At 41.6% G+C, this 27356-nt stretch overlaps 1 protein-coding gene across 7 annotated transcripts; it reads right to left on the minus strand.

Annotated features, from left to right (window-relative positions):
* Positions 1-5164: 5164 nt before the first annotated feature.
* ZNF286A (zinc finger protein 286A) lies at positions 5165-20117 on the minus strand. 7 transcript variants are annotated; one of them, XM_037013444.2, is made up of 6 exons: positions 19426-20017; positions 18380-18468; positions 14749-14863; positions 13597-13689; positions 8178-9425; positions 5165-7267 (listed from the first exon to the last, which is right to left on the minus strand). In XM_037013444.2, exons 1-5 carry the CDS (start codon positions 19460-19462, stop codon positions 8197-8199), a joined length of 1563 nt encoding a protein of 520 aa, XP_036869339.2. In that variant the 5' UTR covers positions 19463-20017; the 3' UTR covers positions 5165-7267; positions 8178-8196. The 7 variants fall into 7 exon arrangements, with proteins under 7 accessions (XP_036869339.2, XP_036869342.2, XP_073090855.1 ...); XM_037013447.2 differs by having other exon boundaries at positions 5165-9425; positions 18380-18435; XM_073234754.1 differs by having other exon boundaries at positions 5165-9425.
* Positions 20118-27356: the final 7239 nt, after the last annotated feature.

Consider the following 27356-nt stretch of genomic DNA (forward strand, 5'->3'; position numbering starts at 1 on the left):
GAAAATATAGTAAATCACCCTGATCATGCCAAACTATCCTGATGGCAACTGTCAGCCATTCCAGGAGTGTCTGATTCCCTGAGGTGTGATGGGCATTTTGCAACCACTGCCGAAGAGAAGGGTGAGTCATCAGGGAAGCCATTCTACTCATCTCTGTACCTGACACAACAATGTTTTCCACCCTCATATCCCAGAGACGTAAAAGCCATGTAGGCAGAGATTCCGCTGGCCTCTGCCTATACCGGACTGTCATGTTCACCACCTCATCCTGGGTATAGGGGCGGAGCATGGAGTGCTCCCCAACCTGGGGAGGGGCTGCTGCTCCCCCTGAGGAGCCCACAGTTGTTTCATTTTTATTTTCTTAATTACAGCCAGGTGGGCCTTTAAAACAGGAGAAGTTGGTACCTCTGGTAGTGGCCTGGGTAGCAGATCTGCCAATGGCCCCACCTCCTCTTCTCCCTTGGCCTTCTTCACCAATGACTTTTCCTCCATTTCTGGAGCTGAAGGCACTACTCTTTCCTCCCCCTCCCCCATGATCTCCTGCAATGCAGCTTTTCCTGCCATCTCCCCCATCGCCGCTGCTAAGGAATCTTCTAGGAGCATGACCTGCCTTTTGAGTAACTGTCTCATTTCTTTAACAGCATCCCATAGGTTACCACCCAGCCCCTCCAAGCAATGCTGAAGTGTGTCTCTCTCCCACCTGTCCCTCTCCCTTTCCTCACTAAACCTCTCCATAATCCTCTTTCTCCTGTATAACATTTTCCACTATCTTGATGAAAAGAGACCCTACAATTCCAGCCACTACATGGCCCCCTAAGGTCTCCAAGCAGTCTTCCAACTCAAGGATGGCTAATTCTGCAGCTTCCAGTGTTTCCACCCTTACTCAGTTCTGGGGAAGGCCCCACCCCTCTAAGAGGTACTTTACCCTAGACCAATTCCCCACTAGGGGTTCCTAACTTGGAAGCCCCACAGCTGGGGAAATAAACAGGTGAAGTGGCACCCTCTGCCACTGCATCCACTGGGGCCTCCCCACCATCCACAGGAGCAGCCCTCTGAAAGGTTGCACCTATTATGACAGATTTGGGGTTCAAGGGCATCCTGCCAACTACACCAGATGTAAGTCTGGGGAGAGGAAATCCCAGAGCAAAATACCTCTAAAAACTGAAATCAGTCAAAGGGAGAAATAAAGTTTAAAACCTGTTTATTGCTTACAAACTGCAGTCCATTGCCATCTCTCTCCCCCTGCTCTGGAAGAAGCCAGCCAGCAAGCAAGCTAGCCCCTCCCCTTAAACTCTCAGTTTCAGACGTTCTTTTGGTTGCCCAGGTAATTACTCATTGACATGGAGATGAACTTCTCTTCACCCCTGAGGATATGCAAATGTACTACAGCCAGGTGAGATACTCTGGAAATGTTACAATTTTATCCACACCCCCCCTTAAACAGGAGAAGGTTCTCTCCATAGTCAGATCCCACACCAACTTCAAGCATCAGGCCTACAGGTTCAGAGACCTTTCTGAGAGCTCATTTATGATGCCTCTTCTGGGCCCACTTCTCACGGTGTTAAACGGTCTCTCTTTGGTGTTCCTCTCCGTTGCTGGGTGTTCCTGGTCTGGGGTGAATCCCTTATGAAACTGTTGAAACCAAAATAAGTCAAGGGAAAGGACAGGTTGCAAGAAACTGTTTTTATTGCTCACAGCTTGCTTGAATTCACTAGCGAGGCCCTGCACCATCCATCTCCTCCAGCCTCCGCTCATGCTCTACTCCTCTACTTCCCGCCCCTTCCAGGAGGAACTCCATTGGGAGGTCCTTGGTGACTGGAAGACACCAAAACAATTATGTACCAGGAACAGAGGTAAGGAGGGATCAGCTGCTCACTCTGCACCCCTTCCCGAGATAGTGGGGAGGCTCTGCAGTGACAAACACTTATTGATATGTAAATGAACTAAGGTTAGGTGGGAGATTCTAGAAATTTTGCAATTTACTTCACACTCTCTTTGGTTCTCTCTGTTTCTTGTATGCTGACCCACCCCCAGGTCATGAACAACCATTGATATGTTGATGACTCCCAAATTGTTATCTGTAGTTCAAACTAAACTTGTGAGCTCTAGATACATGATTAAGGTGTATAGAATTTATTGTGGACTAGGCACACTGTTAAGAAATTTACATATATTAATTAAATTCTTACAACAGTCTGAGGTATGTATATATTATTATTCCATTTTCCAGATGAGGTGATAAGAGAGGTTACCTAACCTGCTCAAGGTCCCTCTAAATACTTCAAATAGAACCTGTCCCAAATTGAACTTACTGTTTCCTGCTGTGCTACCACACATTTTGACCCTGTTTTATTCATTCTAGTCAATGATATCACCTGTAGGGCAAGGGAAAACTTGTTTTCATATGGATGTACCTACTAGATGACTGTGAACAACAGGATTCATTCTGAAATGGTTACCCTGCCAACCAGGGGTGCATATGTCTTGTTGCTTGTAGAGTAGGGTTCTAGGGTCACAGAACTTTTTCACATTTATTACATATGCAAATATTTTCTTCTCTATTTTCTTTAGAAGTATATTTTCTTTTTTATGTTATTGTATATATTATTTTTTATATTAAGTATCATTGGTAAACAATCTTACGAAGGTTTCACATGAGCAATATTGTGATTTCAACACTCACATTTATCAAGTCCCCACTGCCACCCCATTAGTCACTATCAGCATACTAAGATGCTATAGTCATTATTTGTCTTGTCTGTGCTGTACTGCCTTCCCAGTGACCTACCTGTATTGTGATTGCTAATTATAGTACCCCTTAATCCCCTTCTCCCTCCCTCCTCATCCACCTTCTACAACCCCTTACCTTTGGTTACTGCTAGTCCCTTGTTGGAGTCTGTGAGTCTGCTGCTGTTTTGTTCCTTCAATTTTGCTTTGTTGTTTTACTCCAAAAAATGAGTGAAATCATTTGATACTTGTCTTTCTCCACCTGGCTTATTTCACTGAGGCTTATAATACCCTCTAGCTCCATCCACGTTGTTGCAAATGATAGGACTTGTTTTCTTCTTATGGCTGAATAGTATTCCATTGTGTATATGTACCACATCTTCTTTATCCATTCATCTACTGATGGACACTTAGGTTGCTTCTATTTCTTGGCTATTGTAAATAGTGCTGTGATAAACATAGGGGTGCATATGTCTTTTTGAATCAGGTAAATTGTTTTCTTTGGGTAAATTCCTAGGAGTGGAATTACTGGGTCAAATGGTATTTGGTTGAGGATTTTTGCATCTATGCTCATCAAAATATTGGTCTGTAATTCTCTTTTTTTGAGGTCTCTTTGGTTTTGGTAGAGTGATGCTGGCCTCATAGAATGAGTTTGGAAGTATTTCCTTCTCTTCTACTTTTTGGAAATCTTTAGGAGTATGGGCACTAGGTGTTCTCTAAATGATTGATAAAATTCAGCAGTGAAGCCATCTGGTCCAGAGGTTTTCTTCTTAGGTAGTTTTTTGATTACTAATTCAATTTCATTGCTGGTAATTGATCTGTTCAGATTTTATGTTTCTTCCTGGATCAGTCTTGGAAGGTTGTATTTTTCTAGAAATTTGTCCATTTCTTCTAGGTAATCCAATTTGTTAGCATATAATTTTCCATAGTATTCTCTAATAATCTTTTTGGATTACCATAGTGTCCATAGTGATATTTCCTTTCTCATTTCTAATTCTGTTTATGTGTGTACAGTCTCCTTTTTTCTTGATATGTCTGGCTAAGGGTTTATCTATTTTTATTTTCTAAAAGAACCAGATCTTGGTTTCATTTTTTTCTATTGTTTAATTCCCTATCTTATTTATTTCTGCTGTGATCTTTATTATGTCCCTCCTTCTACTAACTTTTGGTTTCATTTGTCCTTTTTTTCTTCTAGTTTCTTTGTGATTTTATACTGTTTATCTGGGCTTGTTTTTGTTTTTTGAGGTAAGCCTGTATTGCTGTGTATTTTCCTCTTAGAACTGCCTTCACTGTGTCCAACAGGTTTTGGGCTGTTGAATTTTTGTTTTATCTCCATGTATTGCTTGATTTCTGTTTTAATTTGGTCATTGATCCACTGATTATTTAGAAGCATGTTGTTTAGCCTCCATGTGTTTGTAGGCCTTTTTGTTTTCTTTAATTTATTTCTAGTTTCATACCATTGTGGTCTGAGAAGCTGCTTTATACAATTTCAATCTTTCTGGATTTATTGAGGCTCTTTTTGTGGCCTAGTTTGTAATCTATTTTGGAAGACATTTCATATGCACTTGAGAAGAATGTGTATCCTGCTGCTTTTGGGTGGCATGTTTTGTAGGTATCTACTAGGTCCATCTGATCTAATGTATTGTTCTGTGCCTGTTTCCTTACTTATTTTCTGTCTGGTTGATTTGTGTATTGATGTGAGTGGTATGTTAAAGTCTCCTAAAATGAATGTGTTGCAGTTTATTTCCCCCTTTAATTTTTAGTATTTGTTTTACATATTTAGGTGCACCTATGTTGGGTGCACAGATATTTATAATGGTTATATCCTCTTGTTGGATTGATCCCTTTATCATTATGTAATGTCCTTTGTCTCTTGTCACTTTCTTTGTTTTGAAATCCATTTTGTCTGATAGAAGCACTGCTACTCCTGCTTTTTTCTCCCTATTATTTGAATGAAATATGGTTTTCCATTCCTTCACTTTTAGTCTGTGTATGTCTTTGGGTCTGAAAAGAGTCTCTTGTAGGCAGCATATAGATGGATCCTCTTCTTTTATCCATTATCCCACTCTATGTCTTTTGATTGGTGCTTTCAGTCCATTTACATTTAAGGTGATTATTGATATGTACTTACTGCCATTTTATTAACTGTTTTGTTGTTTTTTAATATATATTTTCTGTTCTTTTTTTCCTCTTATGCTCTTCTCTTGTTATTTGATGGATTTAACCTTCAAATAACTCTTCAACCTTCTTGCAGATACATGGACTATGGAGGGTATCCCTAACATATGTCTCAAAAGTTGTGAAGCTCAGAAGAACAATTAGAAATGGAATTGTTTCCCTGAATAATATGGAGATATATTATAGTTGGTCTTTAAACTCAAAATATGCTTAAATTAGGAGAACTTAAAATCAATTTACAGAAGTTTCTGACAATAAATATATAAACAACATCTTTATTGACAGCAAGCCAGTAAGAGCAGTCAAATTTAGTTTATATCAAAAACATTTGAATAAGCAGAACATTAAAACTTCCAAGATTTATATAAAAGTACAAACACAAAGAATGAACACCAAGCATAGAAAGAATAAATACTGATATGCAAAGGGCCAGGGTCCTCGGTAAAACTTAGAGCAAATCTCTTGACACTATTTAAACTGCAATTAGATTACAAACTTGAGTCTCTGGAACTATCAGAGAGCTCCTGGTTAAACAGCACTCAGGAAGAAAAGAAGCAGATTCCTTAAGGTCTCAAAACACTGTGTAGAGAGCAGCACCAGTTGGAAGCAAGAGCAGGAAGAAGTGAGGGATTAGATGGGTAGGTCACAGTTCTTAATCAGTAAACAAAAGGTGTGCAAGATACACTCATTCTTAAGTAATCTCTGATTGATGCTTAGACACTTGCTATAGACTGAATTTGTGTCCCCCAAAATTCGTGTTGAAACCTAATCCCCAATGTGACGGTAGTAGGGGGGTAGGGGCCTGCAGGCAGAGCTATGAGTGGGGTCAGGGCCCTTACAGAGGTCCCAGGGAGCTCCTTGCCCTTTCATCATGAGAAAACATAGCTAAGACAGTAATCTATGAGCCAGGGAGCAGGCCCTCACCAGACACTGAATTTTCTGGGGCCTTGAACTTGCACTATGAGAATGCTGTTTATAAGCAGCTCAGTCTATGGAATTTTGTTATAGCAGCCCATACTAAGACACCACTTCATTAAAATAGGGAAAAAAAACCAAGAGTTTACATCCTCCCAAATTCATGTAGAAACCTAATCTCCAATGCGATGGTATATCTATCTCCCTATCTAGAGAGGCTTTCTACATAGTGTCAGGTCCTTTCCACACACTTATTTAAACCTCACAATAACCTTATTAAAGAGGGATAATTTATTCTCATTTTAAAGATAAAGAAACTGATGCTTAGAGTAGTTTTTCAAGGTCACATGATTGCTAAGTGGTGGTGGCACAATTCAAACCCAGCTTTGAAAAGCCCATGTTGATCTTACTGTTAGGCAATATTTGGCCCCCAAATGGTAAATATATTTTCTCTCATTTGCCTTATTGAGAAATAGCAAGTATTTTAGGCTTTTTGGGACACTCTCTGCTGGAACTAGTCAACTCTGCTGTTGTAGCACAAAACAGACAAATACAACATGTAAATGAATGTGGCCAAGGTCCCATTAAACATTATCTACAGAAAAAGGCAGTAGGCAGGACTTGGTATGTGGGTCCAGGCTGCTTTGTCAATTCCTGCTTTAGACTATGTGTATTGAATATTAAGGTGAAAGGTGGGGCTCCTTTTCCTTTTTCTTCCTGGGTCAGCCATTCTCCCACACTGATCTCTCAGACCTTGAGGGTTTCCGCCCACCTTGACCCCTTCAATGTATTTTGTTTCCAAAACTTCTTCCCAGTCCTTTCGGTCCAAACATTTCCTACTGTTGTCTTTGATTTCCATCATTACCAGATTTACATTTGATTTATCCTGAATGATCTTGCTCTCTTCTACCACCACTTCTTTAACCTCGATTTTTCCTCAGTAATAGTATCAATGTTCATAGGACTAATGTGGAGGGGGCAAGAGCATGAACTGGCTGGTGAATGTTAATAAAGGATACAATTTAGAAGAGAAAGAAATCTGTAACTAAGTTTTCTCCTCTATTTTATCTATACACTTCTTTTCACCCAATAAAAACTGACATCTGAATAGTGGTTTCCTAAGTATTTTTCTGAACTTTTGCTTTTGTGTTACCAATCCCACTACTGGTCTTTGTCACACATGTAACTTATGTCAATGTGTCATTGTGGTTTTGTGTATTTTTACTTACTCGAGGGTTCTGGATACAGCAAAGACAAAGTGGCATATAGGGAGAATAAAAATGACAAAAAATGCATGTGAACATGAAAGCCACAGAAATGGAAACTTCTTCATGGAAGGAAGCTGCTCTTCCTCAAGTGAGTCACTGTCCCATTAGCTACTTTCCATATCTGACTGGAAGATATGTCCCATGTCTCAGAGTTTCTTCAGTTCTTCTTGCCAGGGATCCTAAATATAACACATGGAACCCATCAACTTTTCAGACCCTCAACATCTCAGGGGCTTTCTCTAAAAGTGACAAAGCATAGTTTACAGAAAGCAGAATAATGTGAAAAAAGGAAATCTCCCTGGTATTGTGGTTATAGAAAATCAAGGATCCATTCAACGGCAAGGATAAGAAAAGAGGAATTTGATAAAAAACTGCAGCTAAGCTTTTGACCCATTCTCTACTTCAGGGTAACTTCCAAGGAAGTAGAAGATGAAGCACTATACAGCAGAGGGATAGCAATGATCAAAACCTATGAACAGCATGATCCAAGTGATCATAACTTAGAAAATGCTGTGAACAGTTATGTTAATTTAATTAGACAGTAGCCTTTGGTGGTGGTGGTGGGGGGGTGGCGGGCAGAAGGGGAAGGGAATCCACAGCATATCTCAACTCTTAACCTTTGAGTTTTTATAGCTAATATAAAAGAAATTACATTCTCTGGAGAAAAGACACTATTTATGTATCTGGATCTCTACTTTGGATTCAAAGAGGATTAACTGTGTCTTCCCAATGGTTAGGATATGTGCCTTCTGCCTAACCTATTAAGAAATTCCTTACAAAGTGAAATGCTTTATCATGGTTTTGATGTAACAAAGAGAAGAACTGAATTTCACAATGCTTATATTGCTACCCACTCTCAAGGATTTCTTGAATTTCCATGCTGGGTGTTGGGGATCAAAATTTTAGATGTCTGGTTAGGAGCTTTCATATTTATCAAATCAATGGATATAAGGAACATTCTGTCTGTGGCTCAAAACTATACATTATGCAAGTACAATTAGATGCATACAGAATTGGTCCTCAAGCAACATTTCATGGGGATTCCACTTATACACTCAGGCAATTAACGCAATGATAAAACCAACTTACATCTCTTAACATTAATTTTTCAAGGTTGCTCTTCAGTGTGAATTCTTTGATGTCTGGTGAGAGATGAATTACTCTTAAAGCTTTTCCCACATTCATCACATCTATAGGGTTTCTCTCCTGTATGAGTTCTCTGGTGTTGAATAAGAGCTGATGAATGAATGAAGGCTTTTCCACATTCATTACATTTGTATGGTTTCTTCCCAATATGAATTCTTTGATGTTTAGCAAAATTTGAGCTGCGGCTGAAGGTTTTCCCACACTCGTTACACTCATAGGGTTTCTCTCCGGTATGAATTCTCTGATGCTGAACAAGATGTGTGCTCTGACTAAAGGTTTTTCCACATTCACTACATTCATATGGCTTTTCTCCAGTATGAACTCTCTGATGTTTAGTAAGGGATGAGCAATGGCTAAAGGCTTTCCCACATTCCTGACATTTATAGGGTTTCTCTCCAGTATGAGTTCTTTGATGTTTAATGAGAGATGATGAGTGAAAGAAAGCTTTATCACATTCATTACATTCATAAGGCTTCACTCCAGTATGAATCAACTGATGCTGCACAAGATGTGTGCTTCGATTAAAACCTTTCCCACATTCATTGCATTCATAAGGTCTCTCTCCAATGTGAATTCTCTGATGTATTGCAAGGGATGAGCTTTCTGTGAAGGCTTTCTTGCATTCACTGCATTCAAAGAGAATTCTAGTATGAGTTCTCTGATGTTTAGTTAAATTAGCTCTGTGGCTAAAAGATTTCCCGCATTCATGGCAGCTATAGGGTTTCTCTCCAGTATGGACCCTCTGGTGTCGAATAAGCACTGAATGGTAACTGAAGAGTTCACCACAGTCATTACATTTATGAGGCTTTTTCTCTGTATAGGTTCTCTGCTTTTTCACTAAATTTGATTTCTGTTTCAATCTTTTCTCAAGTGCATGAAAGTCGTAGGATCCTTTGGGAACTCTGTCTTGAGTGAGGACAGACTTCTGACTTAAGTTTTTCCAACATACATCATGCTCACGAGCTCTTTCTTCAGGGATTGAATTCATGTGGGTGAACATTTCTCTCAAGTGTCTGTCTTGATTTCCTTGCTGATCCTCTAACCAATTTTCACATTCAAGAGTTGTTTCCAAATTGGAGTCATACACATTATTCCTTGTCAGCCTGTCTATTAGTGCAACCTGGCACGACTCTTCTTTGGAAAAATCTTGCACTGAAGTTGAGTTTTTGCTCCCAGGTCTAGTTTCCAGGTCTGAAAGAAATTGGGAATGCAAATTTGTTTCATTCTCTGTGCTTAGTAAAAGGCAGTTCTTTCATAGGTAAGAGTTGAGGAAGGTGAAAAGCACAGCTTTGAGGGGTAAGTGGATGTAACTTATGACTTTCAATGAGAGGCAAATGGAGGGAAACAAATGCAAAGTACATGTAAAGAAAATGAGTAGACCCTATCCAGGAGAGTCAGAAAGGGAGAAAGATGACCAGAAATGAAGAAGAAGGAGGGATGCAGGCAAAGCAGTGTATCACTGGATGAGCAGGAAATGAGCACACTAGATCAAGATGGAGGAGAATACCACTGCTGTAATAAGTATCTAGGCAATTATCACCTTAGTGTAAAGGACATTATGATGTCTAAGGTTCCAATCATCCAATCCTACTCACTTCCAAATGTGTGTTCCACTTCTAGTTTAATCTTCCTTAATAATGCTTTTGTAATATGTCCCTAATCAAAAATCTCCCAAAGATATAATGGCAAATAAATGAAATTACAAGGGTGTTTGTTCACTACAACACTAACTGAGATAGGGCAAGACTGGTAACATTTCAATATTCTTCTATAGAGAATCAATTAAATAAACTATGGTGTATATATACAGTGGAGTACTATGTAAATGAGAAAATGAGAAAGATTTCTATATATTGCTTTGAAGTTATTTTCAGGATACATTAAATTTAAAAAATCCCACTGAGATGCAAAGAAGTGTGTACCGTTTGCTACTTTCAGTACAGGGAAAAAAAGGGGGGAGATACACACATATATATAAGTTACTTTTCTAAAACAAGTTATTTGTGTTAACATGTAATGGGTTTATGACTGTTATTTTAAATGAATTACCTAATAGATGACAACTTTTATTTCTAATACCATAAGTAGTGGTAGATATAACCAACCTAAACAAAAGTTCTTTAGGGTTCTTGATAATTTTTAGAGCTAAACTAGGTCCTATCATGCCAAAATATTTAAGAATCACTAAGAGTACGAAAACAGAGGGAGAGTAGGTATAAGGTAAGGTTGGAATAATGAGTAAAAGGTAGATTTTGCAAGACTATTTAGGCCTTAAGGATTTTGGCTGTTACCCTGAGAGCAACAGGAGGCCACTGAAATATTTTTTAAGCAAAAGGATTAGATTTGTATTCTGAAAGCATTCTCTCACTATGATGTAAAGAATGGAGTATATAGGGGCAAAGGTGGAATCAGAGAAATCATCACAGGCAAACAAAAGGGAGATGGAGGGGTGCTAATGAAGAAATATTTAGAATATAATTAGATAAACGATGATGAATTGGATAAGAGGGAAGTGTAAAGACTATACATAAATTTCTGGTTTGTATAATTTGGAAAGACAGTGAGCCTCATTAAGACAACTATTGGGAAAAGAGGGTGTGGAGAATTGGGGCATATATCAGACAATCAGTTTTAAACATGTTATACAGATCTATGAGATATCAAATGCAGAAATTAAATAGTTAAACAAATGTGCAGAACAGGAGTGCCAAGAACTCTAGGATGGAAATACAAATTTGGGATTCATCCAGATAGAGATGATAATTTGGTTATGGAAGAAAGTAGAGGCTGCAGACAGGTGACCAGTTGGACAAATCTAACTCTCAGACATGTTTTGCTTGGCCTACAATGTTTATAGAAATATTTGAGATTAGATGCTTTAGACATTAAAACTGTGAGACTTCATACAGAAATTCACATTTTCTGGGGGTTTCTCTTGAAAAAAACCAGAAGCACATTGAATGACAACAACCAATCAGAACAGAGGATGGCACCTACAGCCCACTGTCTATTTTTATAAATTAAGTTTTATTGGAACACACCATACCAATTAATTTATGCATTGCCTATGATTGCTTTTACCCTATCATGGTGAACTGAGTAGTTGCAGCAAAAACTGTATGTCCCACAAAGCCCAAATTACTTATTATATAGCCTGTTACATAAAAAGTTTGCTGGCCCTTGAGCTATGAATCATGGCTACTCCTTCAACTGAGGTGTGAGCTCTTCCATGTTATCAGTCCCCACCCAGCTTTGCTTCATTCAGGTACATTACCTACTGTCAATGTAGATAGTCAAGTTCATGATTCCAGGTATATAGAGTAAGGGAAATTAAAACTAAGCTTTGGGCAATTCAAACATTTAATTGTTCAGAAAAGGAAGCTAAGGAGATACAACCAAAGAAGTAAGAGACAATTCCAAATGATTAAGGATTTAAAAGAAAAATTAAAGAAAAAATATACTAGAAGAGAATAGGAGCAAATATTTCTGTCATCTTGGAAAGAAGCACTAATTGAAAGGCAGAAAATGAAAGATTGTACACATAATACTTGTACATTAAAAGCATAACAAAACTGAAGGGTAAAAAGAAAAACAACAAAACCTGCAACATAACAAAGAATAAATACTTCATATGTGAAGGGTTCTTATAGATCACTAAAGAAAATGGCAATACTTCCTACATAAAAAGGGAAAAGGGTGGTGAATTGGTTAAGTCACAAAAACTGACAGGCCTATGAGGGGAAATTGCCAAACACATAGTAACAGATGATTGTAAAGGTCAGTATTCAAAAGAAAAATAAGATAGAAAAAAAAGGAATATTAAGGGGAGACTTTCTTTATGAGATGCACATACTATATAGTAATTACTACTGATAGTCAAGTAAACCAGAAAGTCTAGAAACATACCCAAGAATATGTGGGGACCTGGGTTAGCCCAGGGCTAGCAAATCACGAAATTTCATTTTATAATGATTAGACTGACAAACATCACTAAATCTAATATCATCAACTGTTGGCCAGGATTAGTTTAGTTACTAATAAAACTAAACATGTGATACTTTAAGACCCAGTCATTTTTATTCTGTTATCTACCCTAAGCCAACTCTCAAGATGAACATAAGGAGTCAACAGAAGAATGCTCATTGCAACTCTCTTATAAATGGCAAAGAAGTTAAATTGTTCAGTTTTTTGATACAGTGGACTTACTCCATACTAGTTAAAATGAATAAACACAATTCATATGCATTAACATAGATTAATATCAAAATACAATGTGAAGTTTTAAAAAATTGGATTTCAAAAGAAAAAATATAATGTAATACTATATATACATGTTGGTTTTGTACAGGTGTATATGTACATTAGAATGATTCACACCAAATAGTTACTTCTAGGGAGAAAGCAAATGAAAGGACTTAACTAAATCTGTGTATTTTTTATTTCTTAAAAATAAAAAATATCACACTATAAGAATGGTTAAAAACAAAGACAAGCAATATTAAGTGCTGATAAGGATGCATAGCAACTAGAACTCACATACTCTCATAGTGGCAATGTATTTAATACAGTAACTTTGGAGTTGGTAATTTGGTAATACCTACCAAAAGTGAACATCACCTGCCCTATGACCCAACAGTTCTACTTGTATATATATATATTCAACAGAAATTCACATATGTGTTCACCAAAAGACATGCAAAAGAATGTACAAAGTAGTACTATTCATATAGCCCCAAACAGGAAATCCCCAAATTCCTATCAAGAGAATGGAAAACCTGGTATATTGACATAATGCAACACTGTACAAGAATGAGAATGAATGAGCTACAACTACATGCAACAGTGTGGATGTATATCCCAGGAATTCTCAGTGAGGGTAGCCAGACACAAGCACATACAAAATGTTTCTGTTTATATAACTCAGGAACAGTCAAAACTAATCTGTAGTGTTAGAAGTTAGGATAAGGTTACCCCCGGAACGAAGCAGGTGACAAAGAGCACGCAAGAATATGTCTAGGGGTAGTGGTAAGGTTGTTTTCTTAATCTGAGTGCTGGTTACACAAATGTGTTCATTTGTGAAAATTCACAGAATGGTACAACTATCATGTTTTTATGTTTTATATTGCAAAAAAGAAGAAAAAAGAAAAGAGGCAGAAGAAGCAACATATTGGTATGCATTTGATCTTGAGGGAAGATACATGTTATTTTCTCAACTTTTGTATGTATTTGAAATGCTATATAAATTAAGATATTTAAAACATAAAAGCACACAGGCACTTCTAACATTTTAAGCAGAGAAGTGCCAGTTCTTCACTGTCCTGTGGGGCTATTATTTCTGAAGGCTCCCAGGTATCTGGCTTACCTGAGTAGCTGCTTTTGCGGGTTTTTCTCTCCAACATCAATGGTTCTTTTCCATTCTCCAAATTGTAGTTCTCAGGTTTAGAAACTGGAAGCCCTGCTCATTCAGAAAAAAAAGAAAAATAGCAAAGAAATGAGACTTAGCTATTTGTGATGGGCACAAATATCTATCCTAGAGTATTGTTCCAAGCCCTTAATCCACAAAGAAGACAGGCTATTACAGGAAAATCTGGAATAAGGGAGGATGGATGTCTAAACGAAGCTTTAAACATCTGCAGGAAGTATGGGCCTGGTGAATTTACATTCATTTGAAAATACAAATGTTTTTGCTGTCAAAAAAGAGATTTTTTCTTCATTTCTCTACTGAGGGAGTCCCAGGGAGACAGTGCAGATTAGTGCTTAGAATAGGTAATTCATTAGAAAAAGTGGGATCTTGGTAGCAGTGCCAAAAAGTTGGGACTATAGTAACTACAGTTTTTGTCTCTAATGTTTTTCCTTTCTAGTTACTAGAAGGTGCTTTCTTAGGGAATTTAATACATGACATTGGGGAGGAGCTAACACAGTTCTTTACACCCCTCATGGGCACATACATGCACACACGCATATACACACACACAGACACATAACAGAGGTAGGCACAGGATCCAAACTGGCCAGAGTTCTCTGGCTCTAGTAATTGTTTCACTGATGGACATATGACCCTATTTGTTGAAACTCCCCAGAGAGAACCACTCTCCTTTTCTTCCTTAGCTCTCTGTTAGAATAATGTAACCTTAGAGCTGCCCACGGCTACCTCTGCCACATAGGGAGATCCTAAGAATAAAGTCAATACAGGGCAAAGCCAAGCCCCATGATTAAAAATACGTAAAAAGGAATTCCTGACAATATATTTGATTACCTGAGTCAAAATTTTTTATTTCCTCTTTAAGTTAGTGTGAATTAGATTTCTGTCACTTGAATCCAGTCTTGATACAAAACAAGAATAGTCATTTTACCAAGAACCTAGAGCAGGACAAGTTTTTCTCTGGGCCCAGAGGTACCAATACTTTATGATTCCTGAATGCAAAAGTGAAGGCTTTGTTAAGCTATTTCACTTTCAATACAGTAATGAAGCCCCATAAGCAGCTTCCAGAGTCATAGTGGAACCCATCCTTACAAAGCGAGACCAGGTTCCTATAGTTCTCCAGCATCACGTCCCTTTGTGCAGGATCCAATTTCCCCCACTCCTCTGGGGTAAAGTCCATGGCCACATCCTTGAATGTCACTGATGCCTGAAGACACAAAACATCCTTTTGTTCACCACCGTTCACTCAATAGCCTTTTCCCCCCATTTGTTGGCCCCGGAATAGATGTGTGATATATATTCAACAGGGGAAAGGATTGTGATACATGACAAACATTCTCGAGTATTTCAGAACCTGAATATTCTATGTAAAGTCACTGGGCATCAATCAGTTACATGCCAGGCATGCTGTCCTAGCTTCAATATGAGAACCAAAAGAAGACCATGGTTTTTCCTATTGATAGACTATAATTTTTCTAGGGAATAAAGAATTAAAACATGACCCAACGAGTCAACAGGTAGTTTAGCAAAGGAAACAAAATACAGGCACAGAAAAAAAGGCATTATCTGCATAATATTCCGTGTGAACTCACAACCTAAAGACTCAACCTAGACAATTTTATTGTCTGGACCATTTAGAATAAAAAACATACATTTTTTTAAAAGTCCCTGGAAAGAGATAAAAGAGGGCATAAAGAAATGTTAAGCTAGGACCTGTCATAAAAACAAAACTATGTGTAAAAAATATAATTTTCCAAGTTCTTGTTTTGTTCAGTGCTGAACGTGCAGTGTCAAAAACATTGTCTGGCATTTTGTGGCCCCCTCAATAAATAATAATTGAAGATGCAACTTAGCCAATCAGAAGATGAACTGAAATACAAAATTTGTGAATGAAGAAGTCCTGGGATGAAAAGACTGGCAGTGGGCACCGAATCCTGTTAAGCACAGACTTAATGTAAGGCAAAAAGCATTAAATTGAAAAATGACAGCAACAAACAGTACTGATACAACTTATAAATGTTCATGTATAAATATCACAGGATTACATTTATGTCAGTCATAATATACAAAAACAGTATGGGAATAGATACATAGCAGTATTGAACATTCCCCTTTAAATAAAGCCATAGAAAATGGGAATAATAGGCCAAGGTTGTTGAAATATATACCAAATGCTATAACTGGGTAGAAAACACCTTTTATTTAAACATTCATGGAGCGTTTGTAAAAAGTAACAAAGTAAATATCAATAAATTCCAAAACAGAAATAGAAGAAATATCTAATAATTGAAAAAGTGTATCTAAATTTCAAAGTAATAATGAATAAAATACAGAAACCTATGCCAAATAGCTAAAATTTTACTTTAGAATATTTCCTGGCTCTAAACACTTCCATTTCACCAAAGAAAATACTGTAAATAAATGAACAAAGCACAGTCAGATTAGGGAAAGAACACCAACAGCAAACTAAGGACAACAAGGAATTACGAGACAACGGCAGAAGTTAAATGGGGAAAGAGAAAAACAGGACAGCTGGGAAATCTGAATAAGGTCAGTAGGTTATAGTACTACACCAATATTAACTTCCTGATTTTGAAAAAAGAGAATAATAAAGTTATGGTAGAAATGTTAACTTTTGAAGAGCCTGAATGAAGACTATGTGAGAAATCTATTATGTTGCAACATTTCTTGCCACAAGCCTACTTTTTTGCTACAAGTCTAAAACTATTTCAAAATAAAGTTTCCAAAATATGGAAATTATCTGAAACTGAAAAAATGTAAGAATCATCCTTGGAAAATAAAGTGAAAGGTAAAAATCATTAAGTACGTAGTAAATAGACAAGAAGTTTTAAGGAAAAATGGCCTTGATCCTACAATCTGCTTATCATAGCTAAAATGACACTCAGTGGGAATTAACTTCCAAACCATTAAAAGAAAAACATCAGAACAAAAATGCAAACCAAAGTTGGGGTTGGTAGTTGGAAGGAAATACAGAAGTCTGAATAAAGTAGTGCAAGCTCAACAAAAACATGGAAAAATATACATCAGTAGGGAGAGGTTTTGGATTTAGAAGGTAAATGATATTCCCTTTATATTTATATATGTCTGTGCTGTTCACCTGGTTACAGTGAATAAGGATTAAAAACTTGATAATTAAAAAAAAAATCTAATAAGTAAAAGATCAAAAAATTACCCCAGGCAAATTTTAGTAAGAAAAACAGTTGCTGTATTACCGTCAAACAAAATCCAATGTTATGCAAAAAGGACAGAGTTTTTAAAATTTCCATTAACAGGTTTAATCCACCCTGAATCTCTAACAGTCTTGAATCTAATGTCAAAGTGTTGAACTCTATAAAGCATTCACCCTTCCTCTGGTACCTTTACCCTGAATTTCTTCTGGCTGCTATGCCTGGCCACCTTTAATCCATGTAGTTCAGGCAGTATTAATTCCATCTCGGACTCATGGGTGGGAGGTGTGTTTGCACGTGTGCATGTGCAGGTATATTCCCTACCTAGGTCAGTTCAATTAGAGAATTACACTTAGATCTGGCCAACCACATTAACAGCCACTAAAGAGTTACTCCCAGGACTTGTGCTGGAATGATTAGAAGAGAAGATGCCCTCTCCCTCTGGTCTTCTGCATGGGAAGACGCAGGCCTGCACTCATCAGCAGCCAGCCCTAGAAGAAAACCCTGCTTGAGAGCAAAAGCTATAGAGAGAAAATCAGTGAAATGGAGGAAACAGGTTTTACTGTTACTGTTTGAGCTTTGTTTCTAGCCAGGCCTCAACTTTTCAGTTATGTTAGTCAATAAATACCTCTTTTTGCCTAAGTCAGTTTGAGTTTTCATCAGTTGCTACTTAAAGCTTCTTGATGAATAAAGTCTTCAAGACTAACATAAGGCAGTTGAGAAAACAATGGAGACAAGCAATTATATGAGAATCCCGAAAGGTCACTTTTACAAATAGTACCAATGTGCAATGACTATTTTTTACACTCCAAATTATAGCGGCAAAGAGAAAGGCCAGCTGAGGAATCTCTGGGTGCTGTATGCCACACAATCATGGAGAGCTTTTTTCTCCTACACAACTTGTTTTAATAAAAACTCTCAAACACGCAAAAAGTTGAAAGACTAATACACAAATCACCCATAGTATAATCATCACTTAAATACAACAATTCTATCTGTCTTTGGGGAGACTGGACAGTAAGTTGCAGACATGAAAACACCATCTCTATAAAATACTTCAGCATGCGTTGTCTTGGAAGATTGAATTCTAACTCTTTAAAGTAAGCCTTCCATAGGTTCCTTTTCCAGAACTCTTTTGAACTATTTGATTATTTAGTATTTTTGTAATTCATTTCAGTGTGTAAGGTGTTTTCTTAAATTCCTACTTAACTATTATGTGTATGCTGCTTCCCTTTGAGAAACTTAAGATTTTTTAGTTTCCTGAGTTACCAAGCGCAGAAATCATAACCTAAAGAAGGGCAATGCTCCTTACATGCTTGTTGAGTGACAAGAAGTACTAGATGGAGAAAATACCATGTGATAGCAGAAAACATTTTCTATTGAGTCCATTAGTCACCTGGGTAATCTCTTACAGTTGGAACTCAGGTCTCTAGATGGGCTCCAATGGACAAAGAAATGCCACATCAAGAAAATAGTGCCTCTGTCCTCTGAGAAATAAGGTTGAAATCCAGTAATCAGTAGAGACTCACACTCACCTGGGATCTGGCTGTGAGGCGCAAAGCTGCCACTTCTTCCCCTTCTGTGTTCTTCCCTTGGGAAAAGGGAGAATCCTGGGAAGACAGAGCTAAGGCAAGAAAGCAGTAATGATGGCGAAGTCTCGGATTTGCAAGTCTAAAATTCCCTCCATCATGCAAATTGTGTTCCCTACAAACACTGTGATTGAGGCTGATCCGCAAAGAACCCAGGATCCCAGGATCATGGACAATGTCCAGGAATGCTGCGATGTGGTGCTTAAATTCATTCAGATGCTATAACCATTACACATTCTGGAAGACGGCACTTTCTGATCTAGAAATTAAAATAGGTCAGTTTTCCCCCAGGTTTATCTACTTTAAATTAATATCAGAAAAATAGGCTCAATGGTTCTTAAAAATTACCCTGCAAGCGTATTAAAAAAAAATGACTGTTGGGTCCCACTTACCAAATAATTATCATTAGTTGAGTCTGGGGTATAATCTAGAAATGTAACAAGCACATGGGGTGGGGGGTAGGATTCTGATATAGGGAGATCACACACCAAACTTCAAGACTTATCTGGTAGAATTGGAAGTCAGTCACTGACTCCTAAAGCCTGTTTTGTCCTATACGAAACAAAAATATGTGGTCTATTGAAATCATAGGGTTATTGTGCAAAGTTGGATAACAGGTGTGGAAGATACTTTTGCCAAACAAAAAGCTAATTCTCAGACCCACTGATGGAGGCTGGGATGGAGTTATCATCTGGGAGGGACATCGTGTGAGAAAAAGTAACTTGTGCTATGCTCATCCCTTAGAAGCTAACATTTTGCGCACATTTTGGAGGTGGCTTTGAAGGTCCACTGAGCACCCGCTTGGAGTGGAAAGGGGGGGGTGACCCCATACTAAGCCCTCCATTCTCACTCAAAGCACCCATCCATCCCCCAGACAAAGACAACAGATAGCACTCTGCCAAGAGCCTCCTCCCTCGAGGCAGCTGATTTCCCTTTAGAAGGAAGAATTTCACTCTTCCAGAACACAATTTCTGCACTTCAGCAATTCTTACCTCTCTTCTCGGGCATTTCGGCCAAATTTGTCTCCATGATCACCACCTCCTCCTGGTTCTGAAGCTTCTGCTCTTCTCCCCAGTTCAGACCTGGCTGGACATTAAGAGTGAGAAGCCCCCGAGGCCTCGTGGTCCTCCTTCCTGCCTGCCCTCTGGAAGCTCTGCTGAAAGGTTGCGATCAGATCACGTCGGCTTTCTTCCTCACTCGCAAGCCTAGCTCGGTCCTACGAGGCTGGAACCTGGAAAACCGGGGACAGCATCTCTGAGCCTGGGTGCTCGGATGCCTGTCCCTGTCGCTTGCAGCTGTCTCCGGGGGGACTGGCGGCTGAGGTTCAGGGCTCGCAAACCGATTCCATGGCGCTCCAGGCTCTTCCCGGAGCCCCGCGACTGCCCCACGCCAGGCCCGTCGCGCCCCCGCGAGCACCGCGCTAGCACCCGCGTTCCCGGGGGGTCTGGAGCGGCAGGGGATGGGGCTCACGGTCTGCCCTTGAGGCCTCTTTCACAAACGCAATGCAGCTCCGACCCGGCACGTTGATGTCCAAGGGGGCCACCACCCTGGCCGAGCGGAGAAGAGCGGTATTCGACCAACTAACTCACCTCCCATCCCGGGCCTGACAAAGGCTACGAACTTCTTGAGCCAGCTCGCAGTCGCGCATGCGTAAGAAGGAGCGGGGGCCCGGCTGGCGGGCATCATCCAGCCCCGGAACTACGATTCCCAGCAGACCCTGGGCGGTGCCAGACTCCTTTGCCAGGCAGGTGGGAGCACACGTGGCGCGATTGGGAGACTCTAAGGAGCGGCGGCCTCCTTCCCTCTCGCGAGAGAATCCGGCCGCTTCTCTTGTGTCTATTCCTGCTGATACCAAAAAGCGCGAAAGCCTAGGACGCGGAGCGGCGGCTGTGCTTGTACCGCGCTTAGTCTGATGCGGGATTGCAGCCCAGTAATTAAGACTATTGAATTCAACCCAAATCACTCTAACGTAAACTCCGAAGCATTGGGATTTTACATATTTTTATCCTTCCCAAACGCATCCTTTGCTCTTAAACAATGTGAGAGGTGTATTTTTAGGAACAGCGGGGTGTATACTCAAGCCGGTATTCTTGCATTTGTGGACAATTTGTAATACTGAAATTGCACGTTTCGGATGAGCTGAAAAGGTTCAACCAGTTTCAACAAATTTGAACAACAGGTTCTTTGTAGGCATAAAAGTTACTTTATATTTTTCAAAGGAAGTTTTTCTCTTAAGGGAGCATAGTTAGTCTCTAATTCTGTTACTGGACTACCTACCTGCCCATCTCATACTCAACAATCTAAACTGCACCTCCTCTTAATGAACAGTATCACTGCCTGTAAGGCTGGAGGAACCAGGGGAAGAGGTGAGCCTGCTGGACAAGCAGGTTCTGGTCTGACAACATTCCAGAGCCTGATCCGATAACATTCCTAACTAGGGCCCTTCTCCCAAGTTAGAAGATAAGTGGTAAGTTTACAGTACCTGGCTAAAAGCCAATGAGAGACCCCCACGTACCCTAGGCGAGCCAATCCTTGCGCCACTGTACACCTTTGCTCTTCCTCCCTCTGCCTTCTTTAAAAACTTGCTGCCTGCCCTGCTGAGTGTGACTTCCCCGGCCTGTGATAGCCAGACCGGGGAACATCACCTGGGAATTGCGTTCAAATAAACTACCTGGGCCTTTGTTGCCTCTCTTTGCCTGCTTATTTCTGCTAGAATTTATCTTACACTGCCCACAAAACCATTTGCAAAAGCCAGAACTAGAATACCCTCAACTTTTCTGTCTCGCTGCCTGTTTATCACCAAATCCTATTATATTTCTTAAATAACTCTCCAGTTTGTCTTTCTGTATTCCTCTTAGCATTATCTTAGTTCCGACCACCACAAATTCACCAGGATTATATTGACAACCTCCTAATGGATTTTCCGAACTCAGGTTTTCTTTCTCACCAATCTATTCTCCACACTTTTCAGCCAGTGAGGGTTCTAAAACAAGAATGTGTTACTTTATCTTTTAGGGTTGCTTAAAACCCTTCAGTGGCTTTCAAAAACTTTGAGGAAAGATGATTCTTAGTTCCCACAAGAAGGCATCCCAAATCTAGCTCCCCTTATCCAATGTGGCTTCCATTATTTGAGCCTCCTGCTGTTCACACTCTTGTGTGTATAATCCCCTCCCCTTGAGTGTATGTAGGACCTGTGCTCACCTTTAACTGATAGGGAAAAACCTACAAGGACAGCAGTCTAGTCCAGGTGGCTCCCTTCTGGTGCTTTTCTTAGCAAAGACAACAGAAACTCCCTTAACTTCCCTCTCCCCTTCACTCCCTGCTCTGCCGGGCACTTACTCCCTAAACTTATTCTGCCTTGCTTGCTCGTTTGCTGTGCACGTAGGAATGTTACAAATACAGAAGCAGACAGATATATATTGCTCCCCTTGCCTTTGTTCGGGGCTCAGACCTTGAGAGATTACCCACCTCTGAGCCCACTGGCGTGAAATAAACCCTCAACACTCCAGGACCTCTGTGTGCTGCGTGGTTCCTCCGTCTGTGATCCAGACTAGTTTTTTTCCAGTGTTTTCCGTAACATTTGGTTCCCTGACCAGGAAACCCAACTGCGCTGGCCCTTTGTTGCCACTGGTTTGGGGCAACAGCAGGGTGGTTACAAACGGGGAGATTGCAGCGGAGGAGGTACGCCCCACCTGATCACTTGGCAGTCTCCCGCCCAGTCGCCCTGGGCCGGCCTGCATCCACTGTTCCTGCCAGACTCTAGGAGGCTTGGCAGGTGAGGACCTGGTTTCGAGGTCGAATCCGGTAAGGCCCCAGGGCCCCTGACCCAGCCAGTTCACACCTGTTGGGGTGGAAGGGGAGCCTGATCACCTCCCAGAGACTTCTTAGAAGTCTCACAGGTAGACATTCCCGAAGGGGGTGGTGGTGGGGGGAATGTTTACACTCTGGTCTGAGTGTGTGAGTGAGTGTGCAGGGCGGCTGAAGCCATTCAGTCTGCACTGAATCTGTGATTTCACGGCTTGCGCTACAGAATCTGATGGGCCCTTTGATGTACTAGCAGTCGACTGCTACAACATAACAGTGACATAATGGTGACTCAGCTTTAGCTGACCTGGCCCGGGACTTATACGGGTGACCTTAGTCAAGGCTGACCAAAGTCTCCAAGAGGAGTGTGAAAGGACGGGCATATGACAGGTCTCCTCTCTAGAGGAGGCACCCCTCCCTTGTCTGTTGTCATGGCCCTGTTCTATGGGCACATCAGGGGTCAGGGCACAGCAAACCCACAGTTCTTGACACCATGATCAAAAATTTAAGGAAGGGATTTTCAAAAGACTACGGAGTAAAATTAACTCCCAGTAAGTTAAAAACCCTGTGTGAATCTGAATAGCCCACCTTTAATATAGGATGGCCTCCAGAAGGGGCTCTAGATGTCCCAATACTCTGCCAGGTCTGGCGGGTCATCACTGGACATCCAGGTCATCCTGACCAGTTCTCACATATTAATGGTTAGGAATTGCCCAGATCATTCCCCTTGGGTGCGATTCGCTTGCAACAAGCAGGGACAGGGTAGGATCTTAGTAACCTCAACAAAGAAGCCTACAAAGAATCAACACAAGCCTGAGCCTCCACAGATTCTTGCTGGTGACCCAGAGAAAGAGCTAATATTGCCCCCACCTTATGTGCCCCCAAGGCTGTCAGCACCCAGTCCCAGACACCCCACTGCCATCAGCCACCCCAACAACTCCAGAACCAGTGAACCTACTCGCTCCCGGACCAGCAGCTAGACCCTGTTCTCAGCCAGGAGCAGGCGCCCTTCAGATGCTGGTGCAAGAGACATGGGAGCCTGAAAGGTGTAATAAAGACAGGACCATCCAGCCTGGCCGGTCCATGCTTTACTGTTGACCCTTCTCCACAACTAACCTCATCAACTAAAAACACAACACCCCGTCGGAAAAGCCACAAGCCCTGGTTGATCTCATGAAATCCCTCTTCCAAACCCATCGGCCAATGTGGAAAGACTGCCAACAGCTTCTCCGCACCCTGTTCACAACAGAAGGGAAGAGGCAACTGGGGTCCCTGATCGGGATGCATAGGCTGAAATCACCGCCCCCAGGAGTGCACCGAGTGGGACTTCACCACCCCAGAGGGACAGCACCAGATCCACCAAAATCAGGACGCCCTCTTCCAGGAGATCAAAGCCGGGTACAAAAAGCCAGTGAACATGACCAAAGTTTTCTCAGTCATTCAACAACCAGGAGAGTCTCCTAGGGACTATTATGAAAGACTGTGTGAAGCTTATCGCATCTATACCCCCTTCAATCCTGAGTCACCAGGGAGCCAACACATGGTCAGCACCTCATTCATAGCTCAGGCAGCCCCAGACATCAGAGGAAAGCTCCAAAAACTTGAAGGCTTTGCCGGATGAATATCACTCAGCTGATTAAAATTGCCAACAAAGTTTATCTAAACAGAGAAGTTCAGGCTGACAGAGAGGCTGAAAGAGAAATGAAGAAAAAGGCCAGCCTCCTGGCAGCTGCCCTAAGAGAAAGAGAGAGATGACCAAACGGCAGAGCAAAGCCGACCGCCAAGATGGCGAAGGCCTAGGAACCCCCTAGCCAGGGACCAGTGTGCTTACGGTAAAGAGAAGGGGCACTGCAAGAACGAACGCCCAACCCAGGCAAAGCCCCGAGGCCCAGTCGCTGCCAGGAGGAGCCCCACGGGGAAAGGCTCACTGGCCTGGCAGGAGCAGACTCAGCCTGACAACGACTGGGCGGGGCTCTCTCGCACTCGGCCCCCAGGAGCCCACGGTCAGAATGAAAGTGGGGGAACAACAGATGACTTTCATGGTTGACACAGGGGCAGAACACTCTGTGGTCACTCCCCCTGTAGCCCCCTTCAGTGGAAGGGCTGCAACTATTCTCAGAGCCACTGGGATATAAGCAGTCCAGCAACACTTTTGCCAAGCCGGCCAATGTGAACTTGGAGGCCACAAGGTCCGACATGAGTTTCTCTACCTGCCTGAGTGCCCCGTTCCCCTCCTCAGCCAAGACATACTCTCAAAGCTCGGAGCCCAAATAACTTTGAGACAACTGGACACACCAGCCTCAAACTAAACCCAGGCCAAGAAGGGCCAGGGTCACTCATACTGGCAATAACCACACCCAGGGAAGAGGAGTGGAGGCTGTTCTGTGCCCAGGCCCTCTCAAGTAGCCCACCTGAATTCAGAGCCGCCTTCCCCTCGGTATGGGCTGAAGCCAATCCACCTGGACTCGCTCATAACCGAGCCCCTGTCATTGCAGAATTGACTCTGGGGGCCCCACAAGACAGCAGCAGTAACCTCCTTACAAGACGCGAGAGCAGGCATCCAGGAACACCTGATCAGACTCCAAGATGCAGGCAATTCTAAACAAGTGTCAGTCTCCCTGGAACACCCTGCTTCTACCAGTCAGGAGGCCAGGAGGAGGGCACCGGCCTGTTTAAGACCTGCGAGCCATTAACAAAGTGACTGTCTCTTTACACCTGGTGGTCCCAAACTCGTACACCCTCCTCAATCAGATCCTGGGGTCCACCAAATGGTTCACTTGCCTAGACTAGAAGGAAGCCTTTTTCTGCCTTCAGCTGGCCCCCCAGAGCCAGCTCTTGTTTGCCTTTGAATGGACTAAACCGGATACGGGGCTGCAGATGCAGTTAACATGGACGGGGCTTCCACAAGGGTTCAAGAACTCACCCACTCTCTTTGGAGAGGCACTGGCTGCAGACCTTGCCAGCTTCCCAAGGAAAGCCACGTGCTGCACCCTCCTGTAGTAAGTAGATGACCTCCTCCTTGCCAGTGACACCCAGGAAAATTGTGCAAAAGGCACTAAGGTCCTCCTGCAACTCCTGTCAGACTCAGGATACTGAGCTTCATAAAAAGGGCAAAAATCTGCCAGCAGCAAGTCCAGTACTTGGGGTTCCTCCTCACCCAGGAAGAAAGGGCACTAGGGCCAGAGAGGAAAATGGTCATTATCTCCTTACCCCAGCCCCAGATGAAGAAAGGCATACAAGAGTTCCTGGGGGCCACTGAGTTCTGCAGAATCTGGATTCCTGGATTCTCAGCAAAGGCAAGACCAAGACCCCTCTACAGCCTCCTGGGGGTCAGGGGGACAGACCGAGAAGCCCCTGCCTGGACAGAAGAGGCAATAGCCACCTTCTTGGAAATAAAGGCTGCTTCAGAACAGGCACCAGCCCTAGGCCTGCCAGATATAAAAAGGCCCTTCAATCTCTTTGTACACACAAAAAAAGCAGCCCTCAGAGTTCTCACATAGATGGTTTTCCCTGCCAGCAGCCAGTCACATACCCATCAAAGAAACTAAACCTGCCGGGAGCCATGCTACTCAAGCTTTGTAGCAAAGCTCAGGCTGGAGGAAGACCCCCACAAAGCAGGGGCCTTTGCAAGCTGGCTCCCCCTATTACCCACCTTGATTTTGTTTCTCTCCATTATACTATTGGCTTTGCTCTTGCTTGCATTTTTGCCAAAGACTAAGCTAACCTTTGATAAGCAGCACGAAAGGAGGAGAACATAAACTTCCCAGAAGCTTTTCAGGACAGTGCTCCTGAAGGGTGGAACATGCAGGGGCCAGACGGGGATCTTGGCATGGAATACCGAAACCTGCAGGTAGCTAGTCAGACGTTGACCACCCCATCTCCACTAAGTGGGAATGCCCCCCTTTGTTTGCAATGCTAGTGAGATTAGTGATGAAGTTATATAGGAAAATTAGAGAAATAGAGTTATGAGGGAATATTGAATAGAATAATCCTGTTAGACACTTAATCCATCTTCTCATGTTTCCTTCCATCTGCTACTTCTATAGCTTTTCTTCTTCCTTCCTAATTATAGCCCTTTACTAGAATTCATGCCTCATATGTGAAATTACCAAGTACCATAATTCTTCCAAGTGGTAAAGATACCTCAAGACAAGTGCTGGGCATAGAAACCACAGGGCATAAATCTGCAAAGAAGTAAAAAGCTAAAATTTTCAAGAAATAATGCTTCTCTCTCACTTACCAGCTCTACATCTCCCTGTATGGCCCCGGAAGATGGCTGGTTAGCCAGAGACGGGTAAGATTCCTCAAAGGAGGAACAACCTAAGACAGGCACAGTCACAGGGTGGCCATCAGGTGAGGAAATGGGGGCCAACAGAGGTGAAGCTTAGAACCTTACCCCACCCCCCCACTCTTTTGAGAGAAATTGTCTACATCCGTGGATGTTTTGTTGCCCTTGTCTGGCTTGGATTAATACCTAGTCTATAGGCACAAACCTGATCATCTACACTTACCTTCTTACAGCACTAAATCATGTTTTCTATCTTTATCTTGCATCTACCTATGATAGAATAAATATTATGAGGAGATAAAATGTACCCATTGCATTAAACATATAGATGATGATACCTGCCTAGCTAACTGTAGCAGTGAGTGACCTGTATTTCACCCTGAGCTGATAGACTCCATAGTCACTGCTACATGCTGCACGTGTCTGTGGTCACATGCATTACTTAGAAACTGCTTTGCATAGAAACAAGAAACACAATAGAGTCCATGTTGCTAAGAAAAGTTTAGGTCAAGGAACAGAAAAAAAAAAATCACCTGTCTAACACTTGGCTACATGTATAGATTAGAAGGAAACAGAAGGAAAAAGTTTGCCTATGATTGTTAATCAAAAGACCAAATAAAAAATAATCATATCCTTGTGCAAAATGGTATAAATAAAGGTGTCATTGGCACTTTGTCGAGAGACACCTCCATCTGACTCTGTGTCCTGTCTCTCCATACGCCGACTCCGTTCTGCACCTTCAGGCATCCCGCCTCTAGGCTGGAGCTGGACTCCCGCATAAACTCAATTGTGGCAGAATGGCCACCCTACCTGAGGACACTGGCAGCCACA

Source organism: Manis javanica, chromosome 4 (genome assembly GCF_040802235.1).
Source record: "Manis javanica isolate MJ-LG chromosome 4, MJ_LKY, whole genome shotgun sequence".
Lineage (NCBI taxonomy): Eukaryota > Metazoa > Chordata > Mammalia > Pholidota > Manidae > Manis > Manis javanica.

Bases quoted from the DNA above. Each gene is read 5' to 3' on its own strand.
- ZNF286A (XM_037013444.2), bottom strand. From the start codon at position 19,462: ATGGAGACAAATTTGGCCGAAATGCCCGAGAAGAGAG. The intron at 13,690-14,748 runs GTAAGGATGGGT...CTGAATGAGCAG, and splicing joins TAGGAACCTGGTCTCGCTTT to GGCTTCCAGTTTCTAAACCT. The intron at 9,426-13,596 runs GTAAGCCAGATA...AATTTCTTTCAG, and splicing joins CCGCAAAAGCAGCTACTCAG to ACCTGGAAACTAGACCTGGG.